Source organism: Cloeon dipterum, chromosome 4 (assembly GCF_949628265.1).
Source record: "Cloeon dipterum chromosome 4, ieCloDipt1.1, whole genome shotgun sequence".
NCBI lineage: Eukaryota > Metazoa > Arthropoda > Insecta > Ephemeroptera > Baetidae > Cloeon > Cloeon dipterum.
Window position 1 is genome coordinate 28,886,134 of NC_088789.1, and position 12,156 is coordinate 28,898,289.

At 37.3% G+C, this 12,156-nt stretch overlaps 1 protein-coding gene across 1 annotated transcript; it reads left to right on the forward strand.

Annotated features, from left to right (window-relative positions):
* The first annotated feature begins 1,633 nt into the window (after window positions 1-1,633).
* On the forward strand, window positions 1,634-2,362 carry LOC135943702 (alpha-latrocrustotoxin-Lt1a-like). Its single transcript, XM_065490365.1, has one exon. It carries the CDS (start codon window positions 1,634-1,636, stop codon window positions 2,360-2,362), a length of 729 nt encoding a protein of 242 aa, XP_065346437.1.
* Window positions 2,363-12,156: the final 9,794 nt, after the last annotated feature.

Consider the following 12,156-nt stretch of genomic DNA (forward strand, 5'->3'; position numbering starts at 1 on the left):
CTCATCATTACTTTAATTTCATGTGTGTATTTTATTGCAAAGGGTCAAAAGAGACGTTTTTCCGTCAGAGAAACTGTAAATTAATGCACAATGCTATTTGGTACAACCGGAAGCAGTTCTCTAAAATCAAATTTGTGGCATGATTTCTATTGGAAAAAATTATTCATCATCGTGTCAGCTATTATATAATTAATTTATCTTTGAAATGATCAATTTTTTCTACAATTTATATTAAAGTGAACAATTTAAAATCATTTTAGATTGAATTCTTAATAATAAAGCATAACAATGTAAATTAATATTTACATAACAAAAACATCTTAATTCCAACTGATAAGTAAACATTTGAACTCGACTAACAACACAGTTTGATTTTATTTGTTCTAACAGTGGTTGCGTTTTGTTGACTCGAGATCTTTGTCCATTAAAGACGCAACAGCTTGAGAAATTTTAATTTTCCTGAAGAGAAGTACGCATTTATTTTTATGCTTTGGTTTTTTAAAAAATGTTGATTGTTGGCAGGTTGTGAAAAATGGATTCATTTTTTAGCGTGCGGGATACAGACCGCTTCATCGAAAAGACAACGACAGGTCTGACCCCGTTGATGCTCGCAGCCAGGGATGAGAACCTGGAAAATTGCCTCGAACTCCTGAAAATTGGAGAAATTGTTGAGGCAAGGATAAAATTCGGCTTGACGCCACTTCACTTCGCGGCCTTGAACAAGGAGAACGGAATCAAAATCGTCTGGCACCTAATAAATCAGAACAAACTAGATTTGAAGGAAAAGGACGTGGACGGCGAGGAACCGATTTTCTACGCAGTCAGGAAGGGAAACTTCAGGGTGGCGCAGATCCTGCTCGAACTGGAAAAAAAGGAAAACAAAAATCTCTCGCATTTTTTATAATTCAAAACAGATCTGACGTCGCTCAGATAATTCACGCGTGGAACCCGAATTTAATTAAGGAGGTTGATTCCGATAGGAGAAATGCCCTCCACCTGGCAGCCCAGTTCGCCGACCTGAGTGTTTGCAGGTGGCTCATCGCCGAGGGCATCGACGTAGCGTCAACGAGCTGTTTCGGGACTGCCTTGCACCGCGCGCCGTTTAATAAAAACCACGGAATGGAATTAGTGCAGTTTTTCATCTCACAGAAGCTAAAGTTAAATGAAAAATCAAAGTTCGGATTCGTGCCTTTGGATGCAGCTCTTGCAGCGGAAAATATTGACATTGCTCGCGAGTTGCTGAGTCTCGGCGCCTCTTTGAACATAAAGGACCACAATTTTTTGCATTATTGCGTATTTTCAACAAGCTGAACATCGCCAGGTTCATTCACGAATTAGATGAAACACTGATTAGAGGCAAAGACGCGAAAGGGCGAGACGCACTTCACATAGCGGCGGAGGATGCTGATCTAGAAATGTGCCGGTGGCTCGTGGAAACCGGCGTCCCAGTGGATTCTTTGAATGGAAAAGTCAAACCTCAGTTTTGCACCACGTCGGCCTCAATTCGAAGCACGGAACTCAGCTCGTGCGGTATTTTTCCCATTTGGGGCTTGACATCAACAAGAAGGACCACTTTGGCTTCACGCCTTTAAATTACGCTTTGAGAAATAAAAATTTTGACGTGGCAGAGAAAATGCGGATATTTAGAGCCCATTTCTACGCGAAGAACGATGGCATGAACACTTTCCACACCTGCATATTGGAGAACAATTTAGAAGGCGTCCAATTCGTGCTCTCAAAAGTGCCAGAAATAATAAATTCTATCGGCAGTGAAGGGACGAATGCCCTTCACATCGCAGCGGCTTTCGCAGATTTAGAAATGTGCCAGTGGCTGTGCGGAAAGAACTTCGACGTGCTGTCCCTGAGTGAGGACTGGGGAAACACTGTTCTCCACTTTGCCTCAATGAACAAAAAATTTGGAAAATCGCTCGTCCCTTTTTTCGTTTTCAAGGGGGTGGATGTGAATGAGAAAAACTTTTTCTTTCTCTCACCCTTGTTCGTTGCTCTTAAAATGGAAAATATCGCCGTGGCTGAGGAATTGCTGAAGGCTGGCGCAGACCTGAATACGAAACAGGAGAACGGCGACAATTTCCTGCACTCCTGCGCTCGTAATAATAAACTTTTGAGTGCCAAATTCGTGGTTGGATTAAATGAGGGGCTGGTCAGGGAGCCGGCCTTCGGAGGAATCACTGCCCTTCACATGGCGGCACAAACGGCGGATTTGGAGTTTTGCAAATTTTTGGTCGAAAAAGGAGCCGATGTTCATGCCAAAGACTTTCTTAACCGTTCGGTTTTGGTTTATGTTCCGGAAAAGAACAAAGAAAAGAGGAAATACTTTCTGTCCTTGGGAATTAGAAATTAAAGGAGCCTTTGATAAGCCGACAGCGGTGTATTCGTTTGACAAATAAACGCATTTTGTTTAAAATTATATTTGTTTTTATTTGAATAAGTGGCATTTATATGTCTTCTCTTAGATTGTTGGACAGATTTAACGAGCAACGAAATTCTTATTAAAAGAGTTATTTGAGACCCTATCCAGACGGAGCAGTGAGAGCAGAAATGCATAAATTAATTCAAAACATCTCACCTAATCTTTTTCTATCACTTGTAAGCCTTGCAGAGAGATGGAATCCGTGCCGCCAAGCAGTCTTCCGGCACGGGATGCATACCATTCCACTATTTCAACACAGAAGATTAATTGCCTCGGTAGCTAATTAGATCTATCGAAATTTCCAATTTCTGTGTTTTAAATGCACAATTTATTTTGTCAAATAAAATATGAAACACTGCTTTTCTTTACTGTTTGATGCGATGAAGCGAAGTTTGGTCAATCGCAGTCGATTTCTGAATTGCCTCTCAGGAGAAACACGACACGTGTGTTTTATTCGCCATTTTTGGCTACCCTGATGGAACCTGGTGGCTGCACTCAGCTGGCATTTAACTCAAATACGAATTAGATTTTGCCTCTTGTAAACGCATAAACGAAAATCATCTGCTATCTCCCCCGGAATTTTTTGCTCAAATTTTGTATTATTTTTGGGAATGAGATGCTCATCCCTTTTTTCTCTGCTATTTAATTCGATCTCTTCGCGTGTGCAGTCAAATTTACTAAAATGAAATAAAAAAAATGAAAAGTATTAAACGAAGAAATTTATTGAGTTTTTTTATATGAAAACATCTAAGAACTAGGACTGTTAACAAAGATATGGAAACGGTTTTTAAGTTTTTATTCATTTTCATCAAAATCATTTAATTATAGCAGTGTTGATGTGTTTACAGCTATCAAAAAAGTCTCATAAAAAATTACACATCTAATAAAATAGGATAAGGCTCACGAGTCATGATCAGTGTGTGTTTATTTTTAATCGAAATGATGCATGTCAAAAATTTGCTCAGAATAATGGTTTAAAATTGAAAAATACTGAACCTTAATTATATCATCGCGTTTGTACAAAAATTGCAAAAAGTGAAAGAAATTACTGACGGACTGACGTTTCGCCGTGAATTAGAAGCAAATGATTTCGCATGCAAGTCGAGTACATTGTTTTTCCACAAATGTGACAAGTTTCCCGGACTTTTCTCTATCAATGAACCTCTTTTTGATAATTTCTGCGATTTTTCATTAAGATGAAATTTTTATTGCAAGCCAGACAAGGCAAATGGCCCACAATCAAATTATGCTTTGAAGCGAGATGGTGTTTCAAACTTGGGATATTATAGAAATTTTTGGAGGAGTGAGCGCAAAACTTCAAGTTGGCTTTGTTGTGGATTCTATTCAAATGTTGTTTCAAGATTTTGTCACTTTTGTAATACCTTTTGCAGGGTTCACACTTGAAACCAAGCTATTTGTGCTGAATCCCACGCGTAATGTGTTTTCTTTTCGTGTGGTAATTCAACAAATATCTTTTGATGAATGTTTTGTTGCACTTGTCACACTTGAACAGAGTTTTCTTGCAGGATTTCAAATGTGACTGATAGAGTCCTGAACATTGGAATTTGTTTTTGCAGCGAGAGCAATTTTTCACACTAATGTGACCACTCTGATTGAAATTTCCCTCGGGGACACTCAATTTGCACAAGGAACAAACTTTGAAAATGTGCAAACGCCTAATATGAGATCTCAATGAATAATCAGAGGAGAAAGATTTTCCGCAAATATGGCACTCACTTGATATTGGTATATGTTTTCTAATGAAGTGCTCTTTCAAATTAGATTTAAGCCTTGCTCTGTAGCCACAGTCATTGCATTGAAATCTCTCAGCCTCGTTTTCACTTTTGTGAGCAGAGTCAAAGTGTGTTTTCATTTCAATTTGAGTTTTGAAGTGTGAAAGGCACCCTAAGTGAGAGCATTTTACAAGAAACACTTTGTGAACTTTGCGAACATGTTGCTTGTAGTTTTGTGATCCCTCGAATTCCTTTCCACAAAAGCTGCACTCGATTTTGTCACGTTGTCTTGAGATTTCGTGAACAGTCTTTGTGTGCTCTTCTTTTTCTTCAAGAGTGTGAAAATAAGTAGCACAATTGCGATTTCCACATCTAATGGCTTCCTTGTGCATTTTCTTCATATGTCCTGACAAATGATGAGTGTATTTAAATCTTTTCCCGCAGTAGATGCATTTCCATCGCCGCGGCCGTATTTCAGCTTCAGCAATTCGGCTCTCTTCGCTGCTGTCACTTTGCGGCAATTCAATTTTCTCCAACTGCACCCAACACTGCTCTAATTTGCCCTCTGAAAATGCATAAATAATAAATCGAATTTAATAAATTTCAAAGTTCATTTTCACCGAAATAGTTCTTCCGCAGCTCTTTTGCCGCATCGTCCAAATATTCTGAATTCCTGGGCCACCAAACCAAAGACTCGTCCGCAATCTCGTCGAATTTCCGTTGAAATCTTTATACAAATACCAAAAATAGAAACGAGAAATTCCTAAATTTTCTTTATAACTCACTCGGCGTGCCACAGACAAAAATAGCAAATCAGGTCATCGTCCTCGATATCCTCATACATCTCGTGTCCGCAAATGTTGAGAAACCAAGCCTCCAGTTTGTCCTTGTCCACGTTGACAGCGAGGATAGCGCCGTCCGCCGTCGGACGCTCGCAAACCAAGCACAGCGCTTTTTGAATCGACATTTCCATTAGACCACCTGTACCTGAATGAAAGGTGGAAGGTTCCAGGTGAAACAGGGCGATTGAAGCGCCCCTCATGGTGAAATGGAATATATTCTAGTTTGCGTGTATTCATTTAAACCAGTGACCGTTATTGCAATCATGTTTAGTGTTGTGAAGATAACCCTTGACTTAGACAAAAAAGAGCTCAAATTTGTTTGATATTTTTCTACAAATGTTTCGGGATTTTAATTGAATTTCTAAATTGTGACTTGATTTAACAAAAGTCAAAGGTAAAATAGAAAGGAGCACAGCCTCAGAGCAAAGGTGATTGATTTTGTTTTTTGATTGTCTATCAAAAATATTTACTCTCATTGTAAGTGCAAAATCTGCTAAAAGAAAAACATTGGCTTAGACATTCAATTTCAAGTGGTTCAAACTGGGAATATTTTTTAAATCAAACAGTATGTCATTTTTAAATTAATTTATTTTTATTTATTCCTTTTGCTATAAGGGTTGAGGGAGACGTCGGAGAAAATCTGAAAACCGAATAAATGACAACAAGAAGCAGATCTCTTAAATCCATTTTTTCCGATTTCTCCTGGGCAAAATTATTTGTCAAGAGAGTTGTATATGTCAAGAAAATCGTTAAGGCTTGATTCGCCAAGTAGCACGATTGTTTTTTTCGTTGAAATTTCATACATATTTACAGGAATATCCGTGTAATGCAAAGCCATTTTGACACTCGATAATTGCGGCAAAAATGCCGATGCGTTTTTGACGACATCACTCAAAGCTCTGAAAAATTCCAAGTTGACGTTTTCCATTTCTATCCAGGACGAAGTGTATTGAAATTTTCTGAGCTCTCTCAGGATTTTCTTTTTAGCAATTAAAGCTGAGACTTCTTCCAAATCTTTTACGTCATAGTTTTCGTTATAAATGGAAATCATCTCCAGTGTGGGCGCTTGTAATATGTTGGAGAGACACGCTTCCTTTGCCCTGAAATTTCAAGAATAAATTTTAAAAAATCATAATTTAAAAATATACAATCGAATACCTGTCTGAAGTAACCCACGTGAATTGCTTGAGAGGCGGAAAAAATTTAATAGGCTCCGAACTGTCTGTGATGTTTACACGACCCAAAATAATTGTCTGCAGTTTCGGGCAGTTGGAGAAAATCGTTTTGAGTTCAATTTCTGGAGGAGATCTCTGAAACGCGAGTTCCAGAGTGTGCAAATTGTGCCCGTAAGTCTTCAGCAGTGTCTCCACCACCTCCTTTCCCCCAAAATCTTTCAACTTGAGACTCTCAATTTTTTTAAACTGCAGGACTGGGTCGATATGTTCCACGGAAACATCCGAGTTGGCCTGAAAATCGTTCTGATATAAATATATTTCATTGAATCGATCATCATGGTGATAATTTATCAAAAGACCCATTTTTTAATTGAATAATAAATCACCTCCAAAACAAGATGCTTGACGTTTGGAAACTTCAAATGCCACGGCCTGGAGATTGTTAGATAGTCCACCTTCAAATAGCAAAAGGCGGAAGGTTTTTGTAAATTTCTAAAATTATCAGGCGAGGCAATGGTCGGTGCATAATGGCTGCTGAAATCGAAGCCTTCCTGCTTATGCACGACCTCCAGTTGCGGCAAGTGCTTCAAACATTGCTTGAACAAAAAACTGGCCCTTTCGCAACGCCACAAGTCTGACGGAAAGAGGAACACTTTCAGCTGGGAAAAGGCCAATTTGAAATCTTCAATGTTATTTTCTTGACAAATGCTCTTGTCGCTCATGTCAAGACGGACGTCGAAATATTTTAAATTTGGAAGCTGTTTGCAGATTTCCTTCGCTTCGGCGTATTTCACCTTGTGGGTGTCCAATTTCAGTTTTCTTAATTTTTGCAGTCTTCCTAGGGTTTCCACCCACGCTCGTTTGGAATGCTCGAATTCCTCGCATGATTTGTCGACGCTCAGAGTCAGGGACTGGACATTCGGTGCGTGGATCGCAATCAGGAGAAGTATCTGGTCCAATTTTAAAGTTAGTTTAATGAAAGATAATTGGAACGGAAGATGAGTTTTACTAGCACATAACACTGAAGAACAATTAATAGTATTGTTGACTTTTACTGTTTGTGAATGTTTTCAACAGTTTCTAACCAATTTTGTTGAACAATAAAAGCTATTTTTCTTTAAGCCGACAGACGCTGGGCAAAAAGAGAGCGGCTGATGTTTAGGACACGCCACTTTAACTGTGTCTTGTCTGATGTTTAATATAAGCAACCCAAAATCCACCATAAAAAGAATAATTAATTCTTTTGTTATTCAGATTACTGACTACGTTAAAACGTCCTTTTTTGTCCAGCGCTTGACGGCTGCAACGATTCTAAAAACTCCATTAGTTCAATTTTTCCGATTTTATTTTCCGATCCCGTAAACACGCGTCCTTAAATAATGTTACCTGTGAAAGCGCTGTTTCTCTGTAGTCTTTCGGGCTGAACGTCAGCATGCCATTTAAAGCGATTTCATTTATTTTCGGGCAAAGCAAGTGTGTAAAAATAAATAAAATTCTCTTTAGTTCCTGCGTCTGTTTGTCTACGTTATAATTGTTGTTGCACGTGAGTTCACAAAGGCCGTCCAACAGTTTTTGACGCAGGCAACGAGCTAAAATGAATGTAAATAAAAATACAAATTAATGTCAATATTTACAATGATAACTCACGAAGTGTTAGCAGTCTTTGGATTCTTTCCATGCCATCCTCTCGTTCATCAGAAATGAAGGCTTCAAAGCTCTTGACGATCTTTTTGGCCGTAAGGTCGAACAATCTTTTGTTCCTCCTGCTTAGGTTATGCAACCTAGATTTGGCCAAATTGAGTCTCTGTAGGTCGCTCATGCTTGAAATGCTACACCGGAATGGGGAAAATTAACGCTTTAACTGGCTTATTATTATAAGCCATTCGTACAGATTAAAAATATGTTTGCGCCTAATTAGATGTAGGTTTTTCAATAACATTGAACACATATATAATCAATATTATTGAAATATGCATCATTTTCTTTATTTCAAACAGCAAATTATGTGTACTGACAAAATAAAAATATTTTTATTGGATAAAAATTTATTTTTCTAGTTTTTAATTGGTTTAAGTTTTACAGTTTTTGTTGTGCTCTAAAATCTGTTTGGCACAATCCAGATGGTTAAACGAGTGCAGAAATGGAGCAACAATGCACGGCGTCTAGGTTTCCTTGAGCCAGGGCGAGCAGGTTGAGTGCAAGGCGTCTGCCCGTCGACGTTTTTGCAGTTGACGTCGTTGTCCAAGGAAATAAAAAAAATTGGTGATAATTATGGGCCATCGATTCTGTTGATGATGCAACGTGCAAGGCGGTCATTGAATGCGTTTCTTAAATTGATGTTTTTCTTTCGGCTTTTTTGTCGCGTTGAGGCCAGAATGTGCAGAATCGTGACACTTTGCGTCGAAACGTGTTGACCTTTTTATCCTTGACAGACACATTTTGCTGCTGACGGACGAGGGATAGAAATGCTTTCGTCGGAGAAACTCAGTTAATTTGCGCACTAGTAGAATAAATAATATTTTTTATGAATCTATCCGCATTATGCGATTGTTATACTATAGCCAAAACTAACTAACTCCTGCTTAAAGGCCAACACGTTTTTATAAGATGCATCTCAGTTCTCTCCTGAAATAAATTTGTTCTCGATTAGAAGGAGAAACACGAATTATTGATACTCGTGTTGGTCACCAGAAAATAAATGTGTCAAGCCTCTCCCGGCCAGCAGACTTGAACTTTGGCATATTATAATGATATTTTAAATAAATATACGTCGCGTTGCTTTATAGAAAATAGGTCAATATTGTAAATGCTGACACAAATTTTAAAAAAAAATATAAATAAATAAAATAAATTTGTTGAGAACAAATGAAATTAAACAAGGACAGCTCTGAAAATAAAACCAAGAATTTTAAACGTCTTCAATCACAATTTTTATTTAAACAATCTTTCTTTCTCATATTTGAACATCGATATATCGTCACGCCAACTATAAACAAGCAGATAAAAAACAACACCAAATACAAAAAAGGCCACGCCAAAGCAAAAATATGTAAGGGATTTATCCATGGGTTCTTTACTGTTCAGGTCTCCTTCATCTTCCTTGTCATAGTTTTCATCTTACTGTGAAAATTAATTTTAAAAATAATAAAATAGAAATAGACAAACTAAAGGAATAGACAAACCGAAAGAGTTGAATCAGAGTCTAAATCCTTTCCATTTCATAGCCGTTTTTTATGTTTGAGCGTCGACAGGAAAAGTTTCAATTCCTCTCTGAATAAAAAAATGAACGCAATGTGAATTTCATTCATATGAGTGAAATCAATCTCACCTATAGCGTCGACACGTGACATCTTCCATACTTCGCCCGCAGGTGACCAAACCAGAAACCGCAGAAAATCAGCCCGACGAACACAACTTTGAGGAGGGCAATGGGGGGCGAACAAAATATAGCTGGCGGTCCAGAGGTTTTTCAGCAGCTCGTCCGAAACATCTTGGAAATTTGAATCGAGTTGTTGCGAGAGATGGAAGGAAACACAGGCTGGAACAAACTGTGTTTTTAATTAATTTTTAGAGTAAACTAAAATTTTTAGTAAATTTCCAAATAAATAAATTGTAATCTTTATATTTTCGATTTTTTTTATTAATGAAATGATTAAAAATTATTTTGAAATTGAACTAAAAGGTTGCATTTATAACTAAATAAAATTTTTAAAATTATTAAATTAAACCACGATTCCATTTAAACATAATATTGGAGGTAAACTCACCTTTTTAAACGATTACTGGTTTCTTTGTTTGAGTAAAGGCGCAAGTGCTTTGATGCCAAAAAGCGATAAATTTCACTAGGCGATCTAGTCGTTTTTGGATGGCAGAGGACATCGTTGCTTACGTCGGTCGCGAGGTTGGTGCTGAGAATGAAAGCTGACGAGTTAGTTGTGTATAAAGCCACATGGAAATGGAAAGATCAAACAAATATCAACATTTTGGACTTTGATCTCTTCACAACATTTATTATCGGGCGAATATACTGCTGATTTATTGTTTACAAATTTGTGTTGCTTCAAGAAAACCACAGTTGATGTATATATTTACCATTGATTAATAAATTCCGAGGAATGATGAATAACCGGACCCTTTATCGTTTGTTTAAGACATAAATTTTAATTGTTTTTTCACATTTTTCATCTTCTCCTGGCCATTGGATGACGTTTGTAATTGTAAATTAAAAAAGTAATTATAGTGTTTAACAATATAATATGACAGCGTACACGTGTTTAATTAATGTGATAAAACGAAAAATGCAATCATTGCAGCTATAACAAATCAAAGTAAATTAAAATTCGACCCAAATAAAATAATTGCGTCTTTTTCTATGCAAATTGATATTTTTCGCAAAATATCTTGTCAATAAAAACGCCTTTCACATTCTCTCGTCTGCTACAATAATTTTTCCATCAATTTTCATCAATGCAATTTTGTATTCACTCAATTTTATATTCCTAATATTTATTTTAATAAAATTCCAAGTGAGGCCTCTTTTGCGCCGCTTATTTCTCTGTTTCTGCTTATTGCATTGCGAGTTTGCATGCTTTGTGCGTGTTGGCAGAGCGGAATTGCCCATTGGGATCGATAATTATTCAATCAGACGTGAAAATGACAGCAAGGACAAAATAAATATGACGAAATAGGCACGTGCGGGCAAATAATTTTACAGCCACTGAAGAGGGACGTGTGTGAGCTATTCTTTAACGCACGAGAAATTGATTTCGCCTCCTGCACGCGCATAATAGAAAACCTTCTCTCCCACAGAATAGCGTTCGACTCAAATTCTACTTTCTGAGAGTGAGATTCCCTCGCATTTTTATCATATTTGTTTATTTTTCATCTAGGTCAATAAACAAATTAAATGCTTAGATCAGGATAAAAACAAATGAAAAAAGGCTCTGGGATTGAGTTTTTAAATGTCTTTGTGTCAGGTGAAAAATGCACATGAAAAAGCTGTTTTTTAACTGTGAAATTTATTAAGTGAAATTTTTGTTGATGTGAAAAATGTTCAAAAATGTTGACTGTTAACAAAATATCGAGAGACAATTACTGACGGACTCACACTTCACATTGGCAGTAAATATTTTCGCGTGCAATGTGAGTACATCGTTTTTCCACACATGTCACAGCATTATATATTTCGCAAGATTTGAATGAGATGAAAGTCCTTTTTGCAGTCCGGGAATGGCAATTTTCCTGCTATCAAATTATGCTTTACAGCGAGATGGTGATTCAAATTAATGAAATTATATAGAAATTTTCGGCGCAGTGACAGTTAATACTTGCTGTTAGCTTTGTTGTGGTTTTTTTAAACGTTCTTTCAAGATTTTCTCAATTTTGTAGTACCATTTGCAGGGTTCACACTTGAAACCAAGCTGTTTGTGCTGAATCTCGCGCGTCATGACATGTGTACTCTTTTCGCGTGATAATTCAACTTAGATCTATTCATGAATGATTTTTGGCACTTGTCACACTTGAACAGAGTTTTCTTACAAGATTTCAAATGTGACTGATAGAGTCCTGAACATTGGAATTTGTTCTTGCAGCGAAGGCAATTTATCACACTTAAGTGACCACTCTGATTGAAATTCCCCACGGGGACACTCAATTTGCACAAGGAACAAACTTTGAAAGTGTGCGATTGCATTATATGAGATCTCAGTGAACACTCAGAGGAGAAAGATTTTGCGCAAATATGGCACTCACTTGATATTGGAAAATGTTTTCTAATGAAGTGCTCTTTCAAATTAGATTTAAGCCTTGCTCTGTAGCCACAGTCATTGCATTGAAATTTCTTTGCCTCGTTTTCACTTTTGTGAGCAGAGTCAAAGTGTGTTTTCATGTCAATTTGAGTTTTGAAGAACGACAAGCAACCAAAATGAGGGCATTTTACACGAAAATCTTTGTGAACTTTGCGAATATGCTTTTTG